Genomic DNA, 27,212 nt, shown 5'->3' on the forward strand with positions numbered 1-27,212 from the left:
CCAAACTATATTCCAAACACTATATTCCAAGCTATATTCCAAACTATATTCCAAATTATATTCCAAAGCAGGCCAGTCTTTTACACATTCATATCAAGATAAACTATTCATCCGTCTGAGACAACTTACATGTTTAAAACTTTGAGGTCTTTGCAAAATTTTTAGCGTCATCAAAATTACAATTAAACTGGTAATTAAAAAATGGACAACTTTTAAGATAAATTTAATAATTTTGGGATACAAGCCAGTTAATAATTTGGTCACTAGGTGACCGACAGCCTCATATGTGACCGGCAGTCTCATATGTGACCGGCAGCCTCATATGTGAGAGGCTGCTCGCAAGAACAGCATCGATCAGTCAGCTAAAAAAGTTTTCAGAAGGCTATAAGTGGAAGCGAATCAAACAGTGAAGAAAAAAAGAATTGATCCGCAAGAAGAAAAGTAGAAAACTGGAAATGAAATCCAATTTAGAATGAAGTAATGTGGCATTTTATCTAAAGATCATAATTACTAGATACAGTAGGTATTTCTTAATTTGTGAGCTGTGGATTAGAACAACTAAAAACACATTTTTCTATTGTAATGCCCAATTTTTTTGAGGTTTTGCATAGGATTTTGAACGGATTAATTTGTATTAGTTATTCTATAAGAAAAGTTGGTTTGAGATGCGAGAAAACCGACATACGAGCTCGTATGTCGAGGTGTGACTGTACTGTGCATGTGTTGACTACTACTTTAAAAGGCTTAACGATTCTCTCGCCAAACGTTGGAAAAGATCACGTTGGCAGGAAGCCAACTTTTTCAAGCCCATCAATAATGGAGTCAATATTGACTAGAAGCTCAGGTAGTATAGTGAGGTAAGTCTTCATAACATAGCCTGAGAACCAAACTGTCTGCTACGTATCTATTCAGCTGCAGCTAGTTGAAGGCTCCCTACCCGTGATGTAGGAAGAAGGGAGAAAGGCTAGACTCTGTCCAAGCACCTGTATAGACATTCCGCTCGTGACGTACTTGGATCCCACGAGCTCGATAATAACCATGGGTATGAGACTGAAAACGGACGTACCAGCAGTAGACATGCCTGTCAGCACCAGCGCTATGCCTGGATAACAGAACAAACATTTTATGAAAGTCCTAAAGTTTGTCTTCGGTACCCCAATCTAAAATAAGATGTAAATATTTTGAGATTGCAGAAAATAATTTCAATAATTCACACATCAGGCTATTAAAGAGAAATTCATGTTAAAAATGAAGTTGCACAAATTTTAGTAGATTTTATCAGTGCGATTGTTTTTGATGGTCGAGGTGATCTAACTGCCAGGATGTTTATAGATTAAAACAGTATTTCCTAAAAAAGAATCCTCATATCATCAGTGCCACAGCGATTGTAGACTTAGGCACTCCTTCAAGTAGAGACAATTACAACATTCTTGGAGAAGATGACAACTTAAACTTTGAGGTATTTTCAAGTTTTAAGCAAAAGGACAGTAGACGCTCATACGATGTAAGTAATCTGTTCCAGGAACGTTTATGTTATAGGGAGTTTACGTTAAAGTCAATAAAACTTGATCAGGTTAAAACGCTTAACATCTTGTGCTCCCAGAAGTCTGGTTATACACTTATTCTTTGAAGAAACACATTTGGGTTATTTTGAAATATTACAGCCTTTAAGGAGAGAAGCTGTGGTCTAATTGTTCATGTAACAATACTCTTAAACACAAATACAGTCGCTGCTTACAGTAAGGTACTCAGTCTATGCTTGCAGTAAGGTACTCAGTCTATGCTTACAGTAAGGTACTCAGTCTATGCTTGCAATAAGGTACTCAGTCTATGCTTACAGTAAGGTACTCAGTCTATGCTTGCAGTAAGCTATGCAGACGTCATACTCCATCTTCAAGGGATTGTTCACACGGCCTCTACGTTGAAAATAAAATGGGATTTGTCTCCCCTTGACCGATCGTTAGCTCAATACATAAATTTATTACTGCCATCTTTAAAAAAGTTATATCACAAAAATTAAGGCTGCATAGCTAAAACTAGATGGGTCAGCCAAAAACTGGAATTCCCTCTTTATTGCGTAGAATTTCAGCATATTTCATTGAACAATCTGCCTGTTTGTCCAAAGTCAGGTTAGAAGTTAAGATGAAGGATTACATCATGTGGGATTCCAACAGTCAATATCAGGCCCGTATTCTCGGAGCGGCTGGCCGGCTGAGTCGCCCCAACTTTTTAGGAATTTCCGGCGGCTAAGTACAGTCAAACGCCGATAACTCGCCTTTGAATAAAATGTAAAATTTTATCTCGAACACATGGTTAACTCGAATGGATTAATTTTGTTTGGTGCGTTCCCACGCAACGATAAATTGCTTTAGATAACTCGACCTCAAAATCATTAACTCGAACAGTTATTTGCCCAACGACTACGCTTTATTCCAAGCCATAGAGATAAACATCAACTTTTAGTAGTTCCTAGGTGTCATTATTGTCATCATCGGCAAAATATTTTTGTCAATGACTTTTATAAAGGTTTGCAAAAGGTCAAGTTTTAACAAACATCCGCTTGGCCATGTCCCATCGGAAGCGTGGAAACCTACGGATGAACTTAAAATAAAATTGGCAAAATTGATCTTTGTTAAAACGCTCAATAGAAAAAGATGTCTTTTTTAGCGTTTTAACTTCGGTCTAGTTTAGCCTATTTTAAACTGAAAACGGCCTGGCAATCACATCACCTAAAACAAACAAATATCAAATAATAGAAAAATGTTTATACTTTCCGATAAAACTTTTTAGAACTTTACATGAGAGGCCCGGTTGAGGCCCTACATGAGGAGAGAAACCTGTTGGGGGGGGCTTACACCGCCCCCTCCAACCCCTAGGTGTTCATAACTTGCCGCCATAACTTGCAACCAGAGAATACAGGCCTGGTCAATATCCGGTTTACGAGACGCCAACACTCCAACAATTGCATCAGGCAGTCAGGGCATAACAGTAGATAACTAGCGATAACAAATAAACAATGAGTCATAAAACTTAGCTGAATGTCACGGTGTGTCAAAATGATGCAGCGGGTACCCCACAAGGCTGTCAGGCTACATACCAAAACAATCATGACTACTAAAATGCTTCAAATCAGCAACTAAAAAGTTGCTAAAATTTGACAAGTCATGTCATTTGTTCAATTTGTTCATATTCTACAGCAACTGTGAATATGAACAAATTGCATGATCACTGTATGCGCTGATTCGTAAGCTGACGTGGGTGTGCTGACGTGGGTGGGCTGACCTGAGTCTGCTGATGTGGGTGTGCTGACCTGAGTCTGCTGATTCACAGAGCGTTCATTTGATCAAAGTACAAATAATAAGAGTAAAATCTGGGTCACTCGCACAGAGTAGTATTAGTAGTGTTGTTACACCTAAGCCACGGTTACTGACCTTGAAAGGTGACTGCTTTAAAGGTTGACTCGCAAGAAAATTCGCGTTACAGTTATTTGGTATCATAAGATTCACCATGTTTTACTCTGCTGGATTGTAGGTGCAAAATATGTGGAAATGTGATTACAAGCTCTTAAAAGCTAAAAAACAAACAGTTAATCGCAGCCATCACGAAACTGCCGTAGATTAGAATAGTGTGTGCCTCTACAGCTCAATGATTATAATCACATGGGCTTTGATAGATACAAAGTAGTAAGCAACAAAATTAGAAACAATTGATGATCGTGCTTGAAAACCGCACAACGTTCGAAAACATCACATCGTTTGAAAACCGCACATCATTTGAAAACGTCACATCGTTTGGCTTGATGAAACAATCACTGCATTTCTTTCCATACTTCGAATGGAAGCGGTCCAATTAGTTGCTTCTACTGCGAATCATAGACACAGTAAAATTAAGATGCTTTGGCTTTGCTAAATTTGTGCGAAGGCATTTGCTCTGTGAGAGTACATTGACATCATGGACACTCTCACTGTTGATGGATCTGAATCTATCATAATCTGCTGCTAAGCCCTCCCTACCTGAGGTAAACAAATTTGAGCAAACAACCACGAGGGTCTCTGCTATGAAGATGTTATACGGCTACTTAGTACAGTTTCTGCTCAACTTTTTGCCATGACATAAACATTTACATGCCAATGAAGGTTGCTCATGCCTGGATAATGAAATAATTACTTCTTAATGCGACTTGCTGATGACACATCAACTGAAAAGTGACTGAGACACGGAAGACACAAGTTTACTTTAACATGACAAACCATGGAAAGATCTATAGTGCAAATTCGAATCATTGCGACGGTATTGTACAAGTTTATCGGCAGCAGGCAACTCCAAACTCATTTAAAGCATTGAAAAACGGTGAATAAACAGACTGCACTAAACCAAAGCATGTTAAATATAGTTTGTGTAGTTCGTTCCATGATTTTATCAATAAATTTGTCCCACATACATTGTGCCATGACTTTTTATCCACACTTTGGCATCACACCTAAATATTGCATATTATATTTTGCATTGTGCACTAAGTTTTTAGAGAGCAATAACGAAGTGAAACACCCCTGCAATGCCATCATAGAAACTGCTGTATCGCCTCAATCCGTCATGATTAGGTGTCGGTGTTTGGAAGTGAAACACTTGTGAGATACGCAAGTTTTGTACCATGAAAACGGCGCTAGCAACAAACGGAGTTGCACATGTGTGCGAGTGTGTGACATATGAGGAAATATAACCTGGTTGTCAGCCCAGTGTAACGCTTGGACACTGTCACACTTGTGTGTCGCTACAATATCAGTGTATTAAAACTGATTAACTAGTAAAATAAAGCGCAGAGAATAACTATCTGCACTATTATTTCGACATGTTAGAGGGCAGTTGATTGGTGCAGCTATTAGAGGGTTGGCCTATCACGTCGAATGTCATGGGTTTAAATACTGTGTGACGCAATGCTTTGTGCCAACTTGCAGCTTCGAATAGACGTTCAAATGAGGCTCTTCTTATAGCAAAGTTCCTCAACATATTAAGGATTACATATTAGGGCACATAGGATTTCAGCGAATAGCGTATCGTCATCTTCGTTATTCCGACGTATTCAGCACTAAGATTACCGAATTTGAATTTTGAAAGACATTTATGCTGGGGTTGTGCGGCAAAAAGAATGCTGTAGCAAGGGATGAAAAATCATCATGTTCCACGTCATTAAGCAAAAACCGTAAAACAGAAACGTTGTAATCTAGGAATGCACTGCACCTAACATCATCATCGGAAGGTTTGACAATTGTAAGACTGCACCCTCACCTTCTGGTGTAATTGGAGCTGGAATGAGGAATTAGGCAAGAAGGCTAATAGAATTTGATATGGAAATTTAATTTCATGCCATTTAAAAGGTGCATCATGAGATGACTTGTTAAGTTGCCAAAAATGTTTTGACAACTGCATATCATTGCTTTGTTCGTATGAAGTTATTTATTGCACTTACCTGCAAGACCAGATACCTGGGCACATATCAAGCACATCAAACCGGGGATAAAAAGTGCCAAGGCGTATTGCGCTGTGCTCGTTATTAATTTCTTGTCAGCAAATAATCCGTTTGATATTCTGCAAGGTATTTCCACAAATCCTGATATCATCAGTGCAACGGCGATTGTGGACTTGGGCACTCCTTCAAGTAGAGACATGTACAAAATTTTGGTAGAAGCTGACAATTTAAGCTTGGAGTAATTTTTAAGCGCTTGGCAAATGTACAATAGACACTGGCTACATTGTAAATAATATGTTCCAGAAACTGTTTACATTATAGAGGAGTTTTACATTATACCAATGATATACAGCCCCCTCCCAAGGATAGCTGACGGCTCTCATATAGGTGGGGTTAATGATGGAGCTCCGTTGGGATGAACCCGAACATGGCACCCGAACAAACAAATATGCTGAATAAAGCCCTTTGTAAATTTACAAACATTATGAACTATAATGGTTATTTGACTTATCTGTTGAATTCATTCTGTTGTCAAATAAATATAGTATCCCAATATTGTCACCATTATGACCAGTCAGTTGCCATTCGCAAGCATTCGTGATGTTCGTGATAGTCACAATCGTAAAATAGCCCAAATTCGGTTTTGTATTTAGATTTTGAGTATGAAAACTACACTGCACAGCTTTGCCCGCTGTCCCGTCTTATTGGCCAGGTAAAACTATGTGACAAAGATGAAAGACTTCGTATTAGGGGACTTTCATATTAGGGGTGGCAAAATATTAATCAAAAACTAGGAAAAAAAGGCAGTTGTACGGGTAAATTATATTAAACTTTAAACATATACTATGACTTTTACCTATTTTAAAATTACTAAAAGTAGGAAAATTGAAATGTTTTATTTTGTATGGATCCATTATTTTGATTAGGTATCACCCCTACATTGTAGAAATTCAAGGTTTGCTATTGTGAACCGTGGGTCTACTGACTGAATGAGCTAATGAAATGATAACAGCGAATCGAGTCGTGTTTTCTAAAACCTAACAAGGCAACGCGACTGCCCCGCGAGAGTTGTGTTTGCTCCGAAACCCAGGCTAGCACAATCCTAACAGAGCTCCATCGTTAAACCCCGCCCATATGATAGCCGTCGGCTATCCTTGGGAGGCTGTATATCATTGATTATACAAACAGTTAAATACATGTAAACTGCCTAATTCATTTTGAGATCTTCCTAAACTCACCCATTTAGCAATTCAAAGAGGAAAAATAGATTTCACCTTTTTAATTTAATGACTTTACAGTAACTGTGGTATGATTGGTATGTATTGAAAACTTGTCCATTTTTCTCATCACTTTCACTTGGTTTATGGCCCATGATTACTGTAATTTTGTTTTAAATTGAGGCAATGTATACCTTTAATACCAATTGAAATTTATTTTTTGCAGTTTTTATACAGGAAGGTCTATGGTTCAAAGGAAAAACTCTGTTGTTTGAAAAAAGTAAAATGAAAATATATTTTTACTATAATACAAACTGTGCCTGTTTGTTTGTCTGTCTATCCGTCACCTGGGTTAGAGGTTTAGAGGTTAGGATGAAATACCTATTAAAGAGACTCAAAATCCTAACATTCAAGTTGATAGACCAACACTCTAGCTAGCCTGCACCCTGGGTATTTCTGGATAACTGTGCAGCCGCTTCTCTTAGGTGCTTTATCGGCACACATGGCAATCTCTCATGGCACACTAGACTGCGAGGATACTAGCATATATAATATACCGCTATACGACATTTTCTCTCCCAAGTGTGACAAGAGAGAAAAAAATATTTTAAATGCAAGCTATGGGACTCTCGTTATTTAAAGTGAATTTGAGAACTTGCACTGACTTGATGCCTTTCATTTTTGACTTGACTTGATGCATAATGTTGTCTGCAGGATGTACACAGTATAGGATGTATACAGTATAGGATGTACCCTACAGGATGAAAATATTCGTTGGTTATAAAAATTCGCGATTTCGCGAATAGTCAATTCCGCGAATTATTAAATTCTGTGAATAATTAGTTCTATTTTTAATCACAAGGGAGAACAACTACTGCATCAAATTACAAACTAGCTGCTAGGCTAGTTTTTAATATAAATACTAAATGTAGTTGAGTTCCAAAACATTTTTAAAATTATTGCCTGGGCTTTGAGCTAACACCGTTGCCAATGCATCACATTTCTTTACAAAATTATTCGAGGTTGTCACAAGATATGCAGAATGGCGTCATCGCAAAAATAGCCGCTAGGCAGAAGTACTAAACATAGCCGAGTTTCAAAACTTCTTTAAAATCATCGCCGGGCTTCGAGTTTTATTGCCATTGCATCAAACTACAAAATTATTCAAGGTTTTCACAAGTTATTCGGCATGTCTTCGTCATCGGAAAAAATCTCTCTTAGTCTTTTTACATTGAACTCAACTTCATCAATCTCTAATACCGAAGTTGAGTACGATCATGATTCTGATCTGAACATTATGGTATGTAATTGATTTGCAGTGCAGATACGTTTTTCCATAATCAACTGCATTAGTTAATTCTTTTGTTTAAAAACTGATCGCTTTCATTAAATACTTCAGTTATTGTTTTTGTACTTTCTTAACACTTATAAATATTTTTTCTTTTTTGTGTTTACTGCAGATTGAGAAATGAAACAACCTACTCCGATTACGAAAACTAGAGACAAGTAGTAATATTCATCAAGGCAGGGATATTAGTAGAGAAGCAACCAGTCAACCTAGACCCCTTAATCGACAACAACTCCTTGATATCGCTGCAGCGAACATGATTAAATTATATATCATATTTCATGTATAGATATATTATAATTTATTACAAACTTGAGTGTACAAATAAAATATTTCAAATACAAATAAAATTTTACAAAGGATGAATGGAGTAAATATAAACAGTTTAGTCTATATGGCGGATGTCTAGAGCAATAAAATTAAACTGATACTCTTGATAAGTGAATACTAGCGTGTAATGGTGCTCTCTGACTAGTTATTTTGGTAATAGCAGCTCTATATCGGTGTCACTGTTTTGGGTAGATGTTAAAGGCAATTTTCTCGCTACTACATGGCTGGTAAGGAAGTTATCATCAGAACTCTCCTCGTGGCTTACTATTGCAAAGTTCTGCCGGTTGGCCAAAGATTTGCGCTCGTAAAGGCGTTTTTGTTCCTTTTTTTAAAACAGATATATTCTCCTCGTAAGAAGCTGCGGTCACTTCTACCTCAATTTCCAGACCTCCCTGAATGATTAGTGATCTTCTAGGAATGACAAATACTACCCTTGCAGTCATTGTGCTTGCGTGTACGATGAAAAATCTCTCTCACACTAAAACAAATACTGAAGCGGTAGGGATGGAAAAAATAAATATTGCGTTTCACCGAAAAACCAAAGTAAAATTCAACTAATTTAGTAAATGGTTTTGAAAAAACTCATTACTTACCACAAATTGTTGGTTCATCATAGGCCTCCAAATCTATGAATATTCGTGAACACCTCTGAACGCAGCAAAAAATTTATAGCTTAGCACGATCGACCCGCAGTTGTAAGCTAAATAGAAAACGAAACACGCAATGCACACATGTGCAGGGTTAACTCTATTGGTAGATGTAAAAGAGTTACCTATCCGTAGAGAGTGACAGTTTTCAGCCACGAATAAATTAATCCGCGAATAAGCATGAAATGGCAATTTTCGCGAAATTTAACTCCGCAAATAAATTCATCCTGTAGGGTATACAATATAGGAGGTGTACTGTATAGGAGGTATGCAGTATAGGAGGTATACAGTATAAGAAGTATACAGTATAAGAGGTATACAGTATAGTAGGTATACAGTATAAGAGGTATACAGTATAAGAGGTGTACAGTATAAGAGGTATACAGTATAAGAGGTATACAGTATAAGAGGTATACAATATAAGAGGTATACAGTATAAGAGGTATACAGTATAAGAGGTATGCAGTATAAGAGGTGTACAGTATAGGATGTATACAGTATAAGAGGTATACAGTATAAGAGGTATACAGTATAAGAGGTATACAGTATTAGAGGTATACAGTATAAGAGGTATACAGTATAAGAGGTAAACAGTATAAGAGGTGTACAGTATAAGAGGTATACAGTATAAGAGGTATACAGTATAAGAGGTGTACAGTATAGGATGTATACAATATAAGAGGTATACAGTATAAGAGGTATACAGTATAAGAGGTATACAGTATAAGAGGTATACAGTATAGGATGTATACAGTATAAGAGGTATACAGTATAAGAGGTATACAGTATAAGAGGTATACAGTATAAGAGGTATACAGTATAAGAGGTATACAGTATAAGAGGTATACAGTATAAGAGGTATACAGTATAAGAGGTATACAGTATAAGAGGTATACAGTATAAGAGGTATACAGTATAGGAGGTATACAGTATAGGAGGTAAGCAGTATAGGAGGTATACAGTATAAGGGGTATACAGTATAAGAGGTATACAGTATAGGAGGTATACAGTATAAGAGGTATACAGTAAAAGAGGTAAACAGTATAAGAGGTAAGCAGTATAAGAGGTGTACAGTATAAGAGGTATACAGTATAGGAGGTATACAGCATAGGAGGTATACAGTATAGGAGGTATACAGTATAAGAGGTATACAGTATAGGAGGTATACAGTATAGAAGGTATACAGTATAAGAGGTATACAGTATAAGAGGTGTACAGTATAGGAGGTATACAGTATAGGAGGTATACAGTATAGGAGAGTCTCTTGTATTTGGGAATTTTCTGTGTAAAGCTCATTTGTACTCACCTAGCTCTTTTCCTAGGCCAGCAATAGCACTGTAAACAGTCGCCATTCCAAAAGCGTACAAACAGACAGAAATTACGACTATCAGAAACTTTGGTAGTAGAATGACTCTCCAGTTAAACTTTTCCTTGGAATATTCTTCTTGGTCAAGGCTGGAAATTGCAACTTTTTGAGTATTTGTTGGGATGAATATGGCAGAACCGGCAACGTCTCCAATAGATTTAAAGAGCTGGCTATCACTGATAGTATTTACTTGGGGCTGGGAACAAAATGGCACAGCAAGGCTGTCGTCAACTGACTTCTGGCAGCTTAGTGATAAACTTCTTTCTCGACTACCTTTCTGGCTCTGCAATGTTTCGATATATAGGGTAATTGAGGCAGACTTGGCTACAATCACACCTCAACATACGAGTGTCCCGACATACGAGTGTCCCGACATACGAGTGTCCCAACATAAGAGAAATCTGAGATACGAGCAAAATTCTGAGCAAGTTAGTGCCTTTTAATACGAGACAATTTTGAGATACAAGCATACAAGCAGGTATTGATACTACCGCTAGGTGGCCAAGTATCCGAAAGGTCACTTTTAAGAGCAGCATCAGATCTTCTCATCAGATTAGTTTGAAACAAGTTTTAAAAAGGCCGACTACATGTGAAGCTGAAAGCGAATCAAAAAGTGACGCAAAAAAAGCTGAAGAAAAGATGACATAGGAATTGAGTTTACGGTAAAACTAGATGAATGGTCGGCGTTTTACAAATAATAAAAAGGTTTTTGCACGAAAAAAATTATTTTGATCTCTATATACAATATTCACCATTCTAACTTTTAAATGAAGCTGTTTGTTCCTTTCTGTATGCTCTATAAGTTTAATCACATTCATATTATATATACTTAATATTTATAGAATTTTGTGGAAGTCTGGGCACATACATTTCTTTTAGTAGTTCAAGTATACTAGATGAAGCATGAAGCACACATTTATTTTAACACATCGCTATTAAAGATTGACAGGTGTAATAAGTATGTGCACAGATATTCCGTAGAATCACCATAAGCTGTGTGGCATAGAGGATAGCATGCCTGTCTGCAGAACCGTTGTTTCCGACTTAAATGCCAGTGCGGAACTGTTTTTTTGTTTGTTTTCGTTTTTCGTTTTAATCATTATAACTGGACATACAGGCGACAGACCAACAAATGACAAATGATATATAAACATATATATATTTATATACTAGATATGTGGTCAGGCCTACTACTAACAACACTCTACGCTCTAAAAAGTGCGGAGTGTTATAAATAACTATAGTGTTGGAATAGGGTAATATTACTTATCAGTCTTCCAGATTCATGTTTTTCTCTGGGGTCACGACAGGTTTGTTTCGTGATTTTGCATTCGTCAGGTGACTTGTGTTAAATGGCTGGTGGAATTTCCTCTCCTGGTGTTGTTGGTGGTATTTGTCGCTTCACCTCTGCCTGGATGGTATTGGCTAAAAAGGTTTTTCTTGGAGTGTCGGCATTTGTTGTTTATCTGGTTTCTTCTGTTTAAGGTGGCTGTTTCTGGCCTGCGAATGATGTAATACTTTTCATTAAGGCGCAGATGGTATTTCTTTGTTTGGTTTGAATAAGGTTTAGCTTTCTACATAATTTTCCATTTAATCCAGTAGTTTGTATTGTCATTCTTCTTAAGTTTCCAGATGTGTTTTCTGAGTTCTGCGCTGTTCTGTTTGTCACTGTGTATGAATGAGGCCTTCAGGTTTCTAAATCCAGAATTAAAATCGGTTGTGCATAGTCCTATGTAGGTGTTCGCGATGCCTGTATCCTCTTTAGTCACTATGGCCTGGTATATTATGTTCGTAGTTCGACAGTCTCTGTTTAGTGGGCAGTTGTTCTTTACTCTACAATTGCAGGCCTTAATTGTAGTCGTGATCTGCTGGTTGTTCAACAAGCATCTGTTATGTGAGTCTATGTGCTAGAACATGCCTAGCACATAGACTCACTTGTTACGTGAAGTCATTGACAGCACAGTTATGGAAATCTATGTCATAGACTAACATAACACATAACAGACGCTTGTAGAAAAACCAGCAGAGCACGACTACAATTAGGGCCTGCAATTGTAGAGTAAGGAACAACTGCCCACTAGACGGAAACTGCCTAATTACTAACATAATATACCAGGCCATGGTGACTAAGTAAGATACAGGCACCGAGAGCACCTACATATGACTATGCACAACAGATTTTAAATCTGGATTTAGAAACCACAAGGCCTCATTCATACACAGTGACAAACAGAACAGCATAGAACTCAGTAAACACATCTGGAAACTTAAGAATGACAATACAAGCCACAGGATGAAATAGAAAATTACGCAGAAAGCTAAACCTTATTCAAACCAAACAAAGAAATGCCATCTGTGCCTTAATGAAAAGTATTACATCATTCGCAGGCCAGAAACAGCCACCTTAAACAAAAGAAACGAGATAAACAACACATGCCGACACTCCAAGAAAAACCTTTTTAGCCAATACCATCCAGGCAGAGGTGAAGCTAAAGATACCACCAACAACACCAGGAGAGAAAATTTCACCAGCCATTTAACACAAGTCACCTGACGAATGCAGAAGCACGAAACAAACCTGCCGTGACCCCAGAGAAAAACATCAATCTGGAAGACTGATAAGTAACATTACCCTATTCCAACACTATAGTTATTTATATGTATATACTATTGCCCGGATAATAAAAAAATACAAAAGTCTTTGGACAGAAAATTGATTTGTATTTAACATATAACAGCATTTGCCAACTAACCTTCAAACTACATATCATGAGATACCAATGCTCATGCTCCAGTTTGGTCAAAATCTGAGACGAACAAATCTGAGAATCTTTGGTCGAGAACTGAGTTGGTCGAGAACCGAGTTGGTCGAGAACCGAGTTGGTCGATAACCAAAGTTCTGCTGTATATAATCATCAGCACACAAATCACCAAATTTTAAGTTCGAGACAAATTATTGTTGACATCGTGATGCGGAATAAATTAGACTTAAAGCCTGGTTTTCATATGACAGCCCAAAGCGCACAAGGCGCACGACGTCGTGCGTAGGCCAGCTGTGATGTAGAAACGTCAACGCACGACGATCGCGCAACGTGCGTACGCTGAACGCAAGGATCTAACAGAATGGATTCTTGCGATGGATGCGCGCGATGATGCATGAAGGGTGTGCGCTCGATCCCACAATACACCGCTCGCCCTTTTCAACCTATCCCACAATTCAAACGGAGATATGTTTTTTGAAGAAATCGGTCTCCCGTACCAAAGAGTAAGCCTGGTTTTCCTATGACAGCGCAAGGTCGCAACGGAGGGCTGTTTTCCGAAGAAATCGGTCTCCTGTACGAAAAGGAAGGAAATTACCCACCCTGTCCAATGCAAGCATGGCGCTTATACACGCTATGGAAACACTGCGTCGCAGCCCAAGAAATGCATTGCGCACGATCACTGGGCCGCGCACAATCATTGCGCTATCACATGGAAACCAGGCTTAATGGAAAAAACACAGAAGAAGCATCGCGTTGCATATACTTAGGTCTCAGAATATTTTTGAACAGAGGCGTCATAACTCGTGAACGCAAGGCTAAAATAATTAACACATGCATGGTGTATACGGTATATGAAAACGCCTTTGATAACTCTGCCGTTCTAGCTCAGTGGTAGAGCGCCCAGATAAGAACCCAGATAAGGCCCCTTTTCCTACGGTTTTCGATGTAACTGATCTGTTGCATTTTTTTGCTGTTTCATTATCAATTTCTGCAATTTTTGTCATTGTATCTTAACATTTCATGTTTTGGATGTTTTAAGAGCAAAACATACGGAATGTTTCCTTCTGTGTTCTTCTTCCATCATCATAAATAGAAAACCTTTTATTAAAATTAAACACAATCTATATCTACCAACTTTTATTTATAGTATGCAGTATACAGCATAGTTTATGGTGTAAAATTTAAAACACTTTAACCGAAGTTGTTTTCTTGCAATGTAATGGATTAAAATTTACTTACATTCATTCTAATGAGAAAAAGTGTTTCGGGTCTCGAACAACTTAGTCTTCGAACGACTTTCTGAAATGGATTATGTTTGAGAACTGAGGTTCCATTGTACGTTATTAAAATATATGCGTTGCTGAAAGTTATGAAATTTTAAATTTACATTGGTTTGAAAACCTTTACAACTGTGTTATTTATTTTTAATTAAGTTGTCCTGCGCAATACTTTTTCTTCACGATGTGAAGGTTGAAAGTTACAGTTGTTTGACAAAGTTTTAAAACCTTTACAGTTGTTTTTATTTTCTCTTTAATTGATTTCAATCACACAAAACACTATACTCATGATATGTAGTTTGAAAGTTAGAATGGCAAACATTGTTATATTTGAAATACAAATAAATTTTCTGTCCAAAGAATTTTTTATTACCCGGGCAACGCCGGGTAGAACAGCTAGTCCATATAAGTATATATATTTCTCAAAGTTTGTAGATATGTGTGACGCTCCAGCTATAGCACGCGCTGATCATTTTACCAATGCGGCCACGCGTTACGATGCCCCTGTTAAGAAAGATTTTTCGTAAGGTTCGATTACTATATCTGGTGTCAAGGCCAATTCTTTTTACGCGGACATTCATGGGAAGAGCTTCGACATTCTCTCTCTGTTTGGTCAGAGAAAGACAGTTCGGTATCTCACTTTTACATTTGTACCGATATCGAGAGGTACCAGTGTCGTCATATTCAAAGTTTTGATGGATAGCTACTGATGAAACAGTAACCTTTTTTATACACACACACGCACACTTCTATGCAAGAATTGTTATCATTAATTCAACATATTTATATATATATAGTACTTTATTGGCAATAATTTCATTTCACAAATAGAAATGTTTTTCAAATTAGGCCATAGGATAATATATTTAGGAACAATATTTAGGATTTTTATTTTGTTTTCTCAGTTCGTATTGATTGTATCATTACCGAATCATCTTTGTTTGTAATCGTAGCAAAACCGACTTAGATGTAATTTAACTATCACTTGCTAATTTCTGGTTTTATTTTGATATGATATGTAGTTTGAAAGTTAGAATGGCAAATGTTGTTATATATGTTTAGTACAAATCAATTTTCTTTGCAAAGACCTTTTGATTACCCGGGCAACGCCGGGTTGTACAGCTAGTTATATACATGTACAGTCAAACATGGATAACTCGTCCACGGATAGCTCGAACACATGGTTAATTCGAACATTTCCTTTGGTCCGTTCCCACATAATGATAAATTGCTATAGATAACTCGAACTCAACACTGTTAATTCGAACTGTTTTTTTGCCTAACGGCTACCGAAACGGTTGTTATCGCTTTAGAAAATCACTTTATTCAAAGCCATAGAGGTAAACTTCATCTTTTCGTAATTCATAAGCGTCGTTATTACCACCATCGGCAAAATATTTTTGTCAACGACTTTTCTAAAGGTTTGGTGAAATTTGATTTATACTGCTATACGATGAGTAGCACGGGCTAGCCAGGTCACGCGCGCAAGGATTTTCGCCACGCACATACAAAACAAAAATCGCATGTTGTTTTTGTTTTGTATGTGCGTGGCGAAAATCCTTGAGTGCGTGACCCGGCTAGCCCGTGATGAATAGTTTTCCGACGTTGATTCCGTGTTGAATCAACGTCGGAATGTTGAATGTTTAAAACGTCTTAAAAATTGTTGTAATTAAACTTTAACGTTGTCTGAGCTACAAAAAACTATTCATAGTTTGACCTAAACACAGAATACGTGTGTACATTCAATAAGTATCTACTAAAAAAGCGTGAGTGATATAGAATGTACGTAAAACCTCGTAAAACTTCTAATTGAACTGCCTCGGAGTGTTGCTCTTAACGAATCCCAGGTAAAGTAAGATAATCTTTGCATAAACTTCAAGAAAAAACGGCAAAATTGATCGTGGGTAAAACCCCAAAAGAAAAAAATGTCTTTTCTTTTGAGCATTTCAACAACGATCAAGTTTTGCCAATGTCAATCTGAAAAAACGTCCTGGCAATAACATCACCTCAAACAACAAACCAATCTCAAGTGATAGAAAAATCTCTATACTTTTTCATAAAAACGTTTTAAACTTCACATTAGAAGCATTTAATTTGAAACAAGCCATTTGTGCTTTTGATTTATATTATAGTTTGTATATGTACATGTATCTACTAATAAATAAGTAAATATATGGACTTGTGACAGTGCTCTGATAACTTGAACGCTCTGATAATTGGAACACTTTTGCTCGGTCCCTTGAAGTTCGAGTTATCCATGTTTGACTGTATATGTAATTTTATTGAGCAGTCCATATTCATTTTCATAGAAAAAATGTTGTGCGTGTACATGTAAAGCCACAAAAAAGTAAATAAAAAAGAAAAATAGTTTCATGAGGTACTTCTCAAACCGAAACACAAAAACAATAAGCTTTTGTATACATCTCATCTTTTTTTACAAAATATTAAAAAGGTTAGCAATAAAATTATTGAGTGCATGTTTGCTACAGTATCTAAGTATCTTTGCTAAGTACAAAACAGGATCATGTGGATATCTGGTACTAGATAATTGAAACATATCAGTCATGTGGGAAGGAGTTAAACCATTTAGTATTTTAAATCCAACAATGTTAAAAAATTAAGTTAACAGTTTTAATTTAAATTAAAGCTTGTTTTCAAGTGTGTATATAGTAAGTGTGTATATAGTAAGTGTGTATATAGTAAGTGTGTATATAGTAAGTGTGTATATAGTAAGTGTGTATAGTAAGTGTGTATATAGTAAGTGTGTATATAGTAAGTGTGTATATAGTAAGTGTGTATATAGTAAGTGTGTATATAGTAAGTGTGTATATAGTAAGTGTGTATATAGTAAGTGTGTATATAGTAAGTGTGTATATAGTAAGTGTGTATATAGTAAGTGTGTATATAGTAAGTGTGTATATAGTAAGTGTGTATATAGTAAGTGTGTATATAGTAAGTGTGTATATAGTAAGTGCGTATATAGTAAGTGCGTATATAGTAAGTGCGTATATAGTAAGTGTGTATATAGTAGGTGTGTATATAGTAAGTGTGTATATAGTAAGTGTGTATATAGTAAGTGTGTATATAGTAAGTGTGTATACAGTAAGCTACCAGTAAGTGCATTCAAGTTAAATTTAAAGTTTGTTACGCAGCGTCGTAAAAATGTAGCGTACGACGTTGCTACACCAATATGATGCCATGTGGCCATCTGGCTCTGAAATGTTGCCATCAAGCCTTTCACGCAACGATGGGCCGCTACCCTCTGTCTTGAAGATAAGAACTGCAGTTATCTACAGTACTGTACATAATAATACTATATTGTGGAGGACTGGGATTGTATACCAATTATTTACACTTATTATATTCTTATTAGCACTTGCCTGACTGTATCGAATTGCCTTAACTTCCTTTCCTATTATGTAATCTTATATTTATCCTATGTGTGCAATCTCATTATAACCAGTGCATTTTTGTGTGATGTAAGTAGACTGGTAGGCGGAGTTTAGACCGCTATATAAGCCAGCGCACGAGTTGCACTGGCGCGCTTGATACCACTGGACTTTGTGTATACATGTTCTTAGTTATCGTAGTTATCATAGTTAAACTCACAGAACTGCTTTTATTAACGCTTGCCTGGTTGGCTCAACAGTTGCAGAAGCAGGCTCATTCTGAGCATCAGACGGCACTGCCAGGGTGGCTCTATAGGGCTAGGGATTGATCCACAGTTTTATCTAGACTTGATCAGGTGTGCCATGGCATAAGAAATCAAGTCTTAGAGCGAACTGCTAGTGGGTCTAGACTAGCCTGATAGAGGGACCTAGAGGACAGGATTGGTTTCAGAGTAAGCCTGACGACCAGGTACTTATCGTGAACTGACTTGACCACCCTTGGGCACGTCAAGCAGGCCTCAGATAAGGCATATCAGGAATTCAGGCTACGTCCCCCCTTGTTAGTGAAGTAAAGCTGACTCAGCTACCGAGTCAGATCGTTTACAATATTTTATTGCAGGTCATAGCCACAGGTCAAGGCCACAAGCATACCACGATTGGTATTTGTTTCTTCGCTAGCACAGGTTTTGAATTAGAACAATTAGAACAATAGAAGTGCATCACTCCATTGTGATATCCTCCTTTTGTTGGTTTTGTCGAAAAATAGGAACAGTTCAACTTGTGTTTAGCTATTTTATAAAAAAAACTTTGATTTGAACTTTGACATACAAGTTCAGTCCAAGAAATAATTAAGCTCGTATGTCAAGGTACGACCCACCGTATTGTTAAAACTCAGAAGCCTGGCAAATGGCAAGTAGTGTACTTAAGTTCTGCACCCTAGCCAGCAGTAATAATATAGGTTTTGTACACAGGAAGGGGAGTGTACACACTTTGTACACTATTCAGCAGTGAAATAGAGGTTTTGCCCACAGTAAGAGGTAAAAGTACAAGCTCTGTACATCAGCCAGTAGTAATATCAGATTTGTTCACGATAAGGGGTAAAACTATACACTATGTACATTAGTCAGTAGTAATAGGTTTTGTACTTGAGGGAGAATAAACACTATGTACATTAGTCAGTAGTAATAGGTTTTGTACTTAAGGGAGAATAAACAATCTGTACATTAGTCAGTAGTTATAATATAATATTTGTACACAAGCTCAATACACTGGTTTATACAGAGCAGCAAACCAAGCTCTATACACGACTTAGTAGTATGAAGCATGAACGGTCGGTCCATCAACCATTTTTTGAACACAGTAGAGTACTTACATAGTAGGGTACTTACATGTACATAGGTAAACCAGTGTCCTGCAGAGCCATGCTGTTGAACAGGCATGAGGTAGATGTCTAGTTTACGGGTTGTTATTAAATTAACATCTACTCACTGTACAGTTAGGATGCACTCTTGTTGAATCTATTCCATGATGCTCTGTCTCTTCGGCCAGTCTTATTTCCTCACTCCTGTTTTGTCTGCTTTGCGAGTGTCGAGCATAGAAGGATATAGGCCGATACAAGCACGCAGGTAAAACCAACTGCAAGTATACTCCACCTGTAATTTAAGCCGAAGCAAAGGAAAAGTGCATAAAAGCCAACGAAACTGAAAAAATATTTGTTGCATCACTAATTAAAACATAAATACAACAGCAAATCAACAGGAAAAAAGATATCAATGTCTTTCATCTAGCCAAGATAGAAGCGACCTGCTTAAATGTGGCCAGCAGGACTGAGCTATCGTAGAACTGGCAAATTACAAGAGATGAAAGCCAGTGGTGATACTTGGAGATATAGAGCGTCGTCGTGATATAATTAGAGTGTGAAATGGTGATTTACTTGCTTGCGATTTTTAAGGTAGATAATTCGAAAATGGCCATCATTTAAAGTGATAGCGTCAATTATATAAACAATATAATTGTGTAAGGATTATTTATCTTATATCTGAGAATTTTCAGAGTAAGGGATACCAGAACTGAAACGCACGCGTTTTCTCGTCGTACGAAAAGCTCATTTCAAGGCTTTTGCAGACATGGGAATTCATGAAATATATGTTTTTAATTGCTACTAGCACAAAACAGGTTTTAACAGTTGAAATATACAAAAAATTATACAAGTTTTTTACATAATAATAATATCGTGATATATCGGGAATCGTCTATTTGCAATATTGAAACGTACGGTGATTTTTCGAAGTTGTGGAGCTCTAAATACATTAGGGTGCTGGGCAGCTGTCTAGACTATGTTCTTGCTATCCTAAATCAGATCTCACTAATTCAAATCTCAAGAAACAGGAGAGAAGTTGTGTATCAGTTACAGAAGATCTTGTGAGGTCATGTGAGGGGTCATGGGAATCTTAAAGGCTCATAACTTCAAATACTCAAAGCCTTATATTTATATAACAGTCTTTTCAGGCATTATTATGAACCATGTTCTTTAAACATAGCATCTTTGAGGTCAAAGTTATATATTGCTATCAACTTTTGTGCTGTTTTTACAAAATCCTAATGCTATGATTACTAGCCCTAGGACTATTGTTCCTAGCCCTAGGATTGTTCTTAGCCATAGGATTATTGTTCCTAGCCCTAGGACCATTGCTACTAATCCTAGGACCATTGTTACTAGCTCTAAGACCATCGCTACTAGCTCTAGGACCATTGTTACTAGCTCTAGGACCATTTTTGCTAGCTCTAGGACTATTGTTCTTAGCCATAGGATTATTGTTCCTAGCTCTAGGACCATCGCTACTAGCTCTAGGACCATTGTTACTAGCTCTAGGACCATTGTTGCTAGCCCTAGGACTATTGTTCTTAGCCATAGAATTATTGTTCCTAGCCCTAGGACCATCGCTACTAGCTCTAGGACCATTGTTACTAGCTCTAGGACCATTGTTGCTAGCCCTAGGACTATTGTTCTTAGCCATAGGATTATTGTTCCTAGCTCTAGGACCATCGCGGCTAGCTCTAGGACCATTGTTACTAGCTCTAGGACCATTGTTGCTAGCCCTAGGACTATTGTTCTTAGCCATAGGATTATTGTTCCTAGCCCTAGGACCATCGCTACTAGCTCTAGGACCATTGTTACCAATCTTAGTATGACATATACAGTACTAATACTTTGTCTGTCTCGCGTACTGTGAAAACGAAACCATCAGGTAAGCCGATAAGCAAAGAGAATGACGACAGTAAGTGCAAAATTTTTACAAAGCCGAATGCCGTAATTTTAAATCCCGCACGATGCAATCTTTTTTCACAGCCTCAAACTATGACTTCGGAGAGACGAGGCTTTAATTATAGTGAAGACTAGGTGAATGCCCAGCATTGCATAGGCATTACAAAACAGCTTATAAACAGTGGCACGCAATGCTGTTGCCATTAGCTAAATTGAGTAAGATAGTATTTGTATTGTTGAACTTACTAATAAGAACCATGAGAGCAAGCTTTAGTGACGTTGCGCATAAAGCAGAGTCGCTATGCGTATTTTAACCCAGATAATGACTTATATCACCCAATGAATTTATTCCATCCTATCTAGTTTAATGGGTTAGCTTGTTGCTTTGAGAACGAAAGGTTCCGAGATCAAATCTTTTGTGATACGAGTTTTTCATTGCTAGATTTTGATTGCTATAGCTGGACAGACGAACAGACAGACGAACAGACGTACAAAGCAACTTCAACATATATATATATATATACACATGCTACAGACAGTACTGTTTCGGCTATTGAAGCCTCATCAGTGCAGCTCAGAGCTTAGGCAAGGGACACAAATCCCATTACCAATGAGAGTTGACTTCCTGCCATAAAACAACTAGGTTGTCTCACAGACTTTAAGAAAGTCAATGTGCTGGCACCAGAGTGCTCAAATCACAAAAGTGATGAGCTTTGCACAAAGGCTAATAGTGCCGCACCTCTCACAGAGTGCTCAACCAAACCGAAGTGAGGGAGCATATACTCATGCATTATATATATATATATATATATATATATATATATATATATATATATATATATATATATATATATATATATATATATATACATTAACCCTAGTACTATTGGCACTAGCCTTATTAGTTAGTACTTTCTATTAATGTTGGCTAACGTACCTAGCAACAAACAAGCTCCGCTGAAGCTGTAGTTGTCAAAGAGGACTCTGTATATGTGAGGGAGAATTATAGCAGCAATACCAGATCCACTGGCTATTATTCCCAGAGCCAATGCTTTCTTCTTGTCAAAATACTGGTTACTCACGAGAAGCGCGCTTAGGAAAATCATTCCTTCTCCTAAACCTGCAAAAGTATCTTGTGATCCTGTGATTAGTGTTTGAGGTAAAGACAGAAATTTCTAAACAAAAGGAAAAGATTATCTTATACATGTATATAACAAAAGATATATGTTAGAAAATTTTTGAATAAAAAATTTTTGCAGCAGCTACAACAATGTTTCGTGTTTGGCGCTCGTCAGGCTGTGACAGATGGTTTTCCCATGATGACAAGGTGTAATGGTGGTGCTTGCAAAATTCTCGAAAAGATAACTCTGCGCATGCCTGCATGTTGATGTCAATTCGTTCCTTCGTTTAGTGATGATAGTTCTGGTTTGAATATTAGGTTATATTTTAGTAGACATAAGTAGCAGCGTTTCGTTCTGTTGTTGTAGGGTCAGGCAACTCCAAGGGATGCAAACGTAGGGGTGCAAAAATTTAATATAAAGATGAAGCAAGTATATTTGTTATCAAACTGCTTGCCTTCATGTAAATCTGGAATTTCGTTTTTTCTTATATCAATAGAAATGTCATATTATTATCAGTCATGAAAATAATCCATAGACTTCACTCACCCACAAAGAACCACATTTTGTTCAGATGTTAGCAGAGAAGCGACAGGAAAACAGTCAAAGATCACAAAGCGAATTGTGTTTTATGATATGTTGCCGCTGTTTGAAAATGTCAAACTTTTCTTAGAGTGACCTTCCAATAACATATTGCTTTCACATGTTCTGAATACACATTGCTTTCACATGTTCTGAATACACATTGCTTTCAGATGTTCCGAATACATATTGATTTAACCACATGTTCTGAATACATGTTGATTTCACCATATGTTCTGAATGCATATTGCTTTCACATGTTCTGAATACATATTGCTTTCACGTGTTCTGAATACATATTGCTTTCACGTGTTCTGAATACATATTGCTTTCACATGTTCAGAATAGATATTGCTTTCACATGTTCTGAATACATATTGCTTTCACATGTTCTGAATACATATTGATTTCACATGTTCTGAATACATATTGCTTTCACATGTTCTGAATACATATTGCTTTCACATGTTTTGAATACATATTGCTTTTACATGTTCTGAATACATATTGCTTTCACGTGTTCTGAATACATATTGCTTTTACATGTTCGGAATACATATTGCTTTCACGTGTTCTGAATACATATTGCTTTCACGTGTTCTGAATACATATTGCTTTTACGTGTTCTGAATACATATTGCTTTTACATGTTCTGAATACATATTGCTTTCACATGTTCTGAATACATATTGCTTTTACATGTTCTGAATACATATTGCTTTTACATGATGTGAACACATATTGCTTCCACACGTTTTGAATACATATTGCTTTCACATGTTCAGAATAGATATTGCTCTCACATGTTCTGAATACATATTGCTTTCACGTGTTTTGAATACATATTGCTTTCACACGTTCTGAATACATATTGCTTTCACACGTTCTGAACACATATTGCTTTCACACGTTTTGAATACATATTGCTTTCACATGTTCTGAATACATATTGCTTTCACATGTTCTGAATACATATTGCTTTCACATGTTCTGAATATATATTGCTTTCACGTGTTCTGAATACATATTGCTTTTACATGTTCTGAATACATATTGTTTTTACATCTTCTGAATACATATTGCTTTCACATGTTCTGAATACATACTGCTTTTACATGTTTTGAATACATATTGCTTTCACAAGTTCTGAATACATATAAAACAAGAGAGCCTCCATCATTCGAGAGAGGCTCGGAGATTAAAATTAAAACTAATTTGACCTCGAAATTTGGTTCCGATTTGCTGGCTGCTAATGAATTTGCACCCTACCATTTTCATGTTTCGGGGTTGCACTATATCAATTTCTAAAATCAATTAAAATAGACTCTCATTCGAGTCGTGCTCACTTTTCAATTCATACGTAGTCAACTAGTTGCACAAAAAATAACCATTTTGTAATCCTATGATCAACCTGTACGAGCAACCCATCCTTAGCAAGTAAAGCAAAAATTCAAGCTGAGATATTAGTGAGTAGCAGTAGAACATTTTGTGGCAGAGACCCGCGTGGCTGTGGGCTGAATTTTCTACCTTCACTGGGAAGAAATTAGCCGAGTAAATTTGGTGCAAAACCATCAGCGGTGAGCATTTCTATGATGTTAAAGTCCTCCTACAGCGAATGCTTTCGTATCAATTATTGTAAGTAGAACGGTGCCAAATGCATTTAGATTTTACCGTTTATAGGATTAGGAGAAGAAGCAACTCTCTGAGCCCGTTCAAAGCATAGAAATGCAGTAATTGGGAACTAGATTAAAAACCATGTCAGCTTCATTCTGCAGTAAAATGAAGCTGACATCATTTTTATAAGCCGGACATTAGTTTAACAGTGATGGGCATTCGATTGATAACTTCATAAAAAATATTTGTGAATATTTGCCAATGCTCGTGCCACATGCATATTATTATGACAGATTAATGCAAAAAGGAAAAACATTCAAGACTTTCAGTTAATCTATAATTAGCGCCGCACGATATTTAGCAGTATAGTACAGAAGTGTTGCTACAATGAGCGTGAGGAACATGTGATATCACAATATTTAATAGTATAGTACAAAAGTGTCGCTACAATGATCCCAAGGAACACATGATATCACAATATTTAACAGTATAGTACAGAAGTGTCGCTACGATGAACACAAGGAACATGTGATATCACAATATTTAACAGTATAGTACAGAAGTGTCGCTGCGATGAACTCAAGGAACATGTGATATGAAATGTAAGTCTAGCTTAGCTTACCACAAGGTATGCTATGGAGTAAAAGGATGGCAGGAAAACTAGGAGCATAGGCTAATCCAATGTATGAGGTGCAGGTGAGCAGAACTCCAATAATTGCGACAATCCTGTGAGAGAACTTCACTACAAGATATCCTGTTAAGGGAGCTACAAGAAACACTTCTGGCAGGAATATATGAATGTACAAAGCATCAAAGTACATGACACAGCGCCAGGTGTTGCTAATTATGGCTTATCAACGGTATAGCTTTAGTGCACAGAAAATGAGTTTTGAAAAAAATAGCTCATTGGCTTGAGGACATGTTTTTAGGAACACAAGCTAAAAGAGTTACAGTTTCGTCAGATGGCCTCAGTTAATGAGACCATCTGCGTATTTATGCAGTATAATTAGAACTGTTTCTGGCACTTTGAAAGAATCGTTTGGCCAATTAAAACATATAAAACAATACATAAATAGTATGCTAAATATATCAAAGGTCATTTATAGGTCAACAGTTAATAATAGTATTGCGCTTACCTGTCAGTCCAGACAAACAGTATTTTAAGTTAACAATCCATATCAGCGTAGAGGTAGAATAAATCCCTTCAAAGTTTTCGACCAACTCCACCAGCAAAATTCCTTGACATTTGAAACCTCCAGCTTGTAGGCCAAACAAGCAGCAGGCAGCTGTAAGGAGAATTCTGAAACCACTGGCATCTAGTTTTGATAAGTCAGGTAGTCGCAGATAGAGTACCTTAGGTTGGAGGTTTATGGTTTTTGATAAGTCAGGTAGTCGCAGATAGAGTACCTTAGGTTGGAGGTTTATGGTTTTTGATAAGTCAGGTAGTCGCAGATAGAGTACCTTAGGTTGGAGGTTTATGGTTTTTGATAAGTCAGGTAGTCGCAGATAGAGTACCTTAGGTTGGAGGTTTATGGTTTTTGATAAGTCAGGTAGTCGCAGATAGAGTACCTTAGGTTGGAGGTTTATGGTTTTTGATAAGTCAGGTAGTCGCAGATAGAGTACCTTAGGTTGGAGGTTTATGGTTTTTGATAAGTCAGGTAGTCGCAGATAGAGTACCTTAGGTTGGAGGTTTATGGTTTTTGATAAGTCAAGTAGTCGCAGATAGAGTACCTTAGGTTGGAGGTTTATGGTTTTTGATAAGTCAAGTAGTCGCAGATAGAGTACCTTAGGTTGGAGGTTTATGGTTTTTGATAAGTCAGGTAGTCGCAGATAGAGTACCTTAGGTTGGAGGTTTATGGTTTTTGATAAGTCAAGTAGTCGCAGATAGAGTACCTTAGGTTGGAGGTTTATGGTTTTTGATAAGTCAAGTAGTCGCAGATAGAGTACCTTAGGTTGGAGGTTTATGGTTTTTGATAAGTCAAGTAGTCGCAGATAGAGTACCTTAGGTTGGAGGTTTATGGTTTTTGATAAGTCAGGTAGTCGCAGATAGAGTACCTTAGGTTGGAGGTTTATGGTTTTTGATAAGTCAGGTAGTCGCAGATAGAGTACCTTAGGTTGGAGGTTTATGGTTTTTGATAAGTCAAGTAGTCGCAGATAGAGTACCTTAGGTTGGAGGTTTATGGTTTTTGATAAGTCAGGTAGTCGCAGATAGAGTACCTTAGGTTGGAGGTTTATGGTTTTTGATAAGTCAGGTAGTCGCAGATAGAGTACCTTAGGTTGGAGGTTTATGGTTTTTGATAAGTCAGGTAGTCGCAGATAGAGTACCTTAGGTTGGAGGTTTATGGTTTAAACATGAACTTCCAAAAAGTTTTAATACATTGTATCAGAAAGTATCGGTATTTTTTTATCATTTGCGATTGTTTTTGTTGGTTGAGTTGATCTGACTGCCAGGATGCTTTAAGATTAAAACCAATAAAACTTGATTGTGGTTAAAACGCTCAGATTTAAGCCAAAGTGCGACTATGATGTTGCACTTCAGCAAAGAGACCGACAGAATAGAGACGTGTAACGCTGCATCTTGAACACAATAACTGATATTAATAACAAGAGACACAGGCAGGCTCGCAACTTGTGACGTCATTTTGGCACATACGTAGTTTTCTTTTGAGCGCTTCAACCGCAATCAAGTTTTGTCAAATTTAATCTTGAAACATCCTGGCAAACAGATCATTTCAAGCATCAAAAACAATCTCAAACAATAGAAAACTGCAGATACTTTTACCAATACTCGAGTTCAACCACATAAACATATACAATGGATCATTTCCAC

The 27,212-nt window shown here is 37.1% G+C and overlaps 2 protein-coding genes across 4 annotated transcripts in view; one reads left to right on the top strand and one right to left on the bottom strand.

Annotated features, from left to right (window-relative positions):
• LOC137408838 (caspase-2-like) overlaps positions 1–12,892 on the top strand; it is a 153,720-nt gene extending 140,828 nt beyond the window's left edge. For all 3 annotated transcript variants that reach the window (XM_068095419.1, XM_068095421.1, XM_068095420.1), the window contains exon 5: positions 12,764–12,892. In XM_068095419.1, coding sequence (XP_067951520.1) covers positions 12,764–12,783 — 20 coding nt within the window. In that variant the 3' untranslated portion in view covers positions 12,784–12,892. The remainder of the gene's footprint in view (positions 1–12,763) is intronic.
• LOC137408836 (monocarboxylate transporter 12-like) overlaps positions 1–27,212 on the bottom strand; it is a 28,653-nt gene that overhangs the window by 894 nt on the left and 547 nt on the right. Inside the window, exons 2-8 of the mRNA XM_068095417.1 lie at positions 25,519–25,668; positions 25,005–25,148; positions 22,006–22,188; positions 19,292–19,455; positions 10,316–10,658; positions 5,468–5,650; positions 938–1,102 (exon numbers count right to left, since the gene is read on the bottom strand). Of these exons, the coding sequence (XP_067951518.1) occupies positions 938–1,102; positions 5,468–5,650; positions 10,316–10,658; positions 19,292–19,455; positions 22,006–22,188; positions 25,005–25,148; positions 25,519–25,668 (1,332 nt within the window). The remainder of the gene's footprint in view (positions 1–937; positions 1,103–5,467; positions 5,651–10,315; positions 10,659–19,291; positions 19,456–22,005; positions 22,189–25,004; positions 25,149–25,518; positions 25,669–27,212) is intronic.

Source organism: Watersipora subatra, chromosome 11 (assembly GCF_963576615.1).
Source record: "Watersipora subatra chromosome 11, tzWatSuba1.1, whole genome shotgun sequence".
Taxonomy (NCBI): domain Eukaryota; kingdom Metazoa; phylum Bryozoa; class Gymnolaemata; order Cheilostomatida; family Watersiporidae; genus Watersipora; species Watersipora subatra.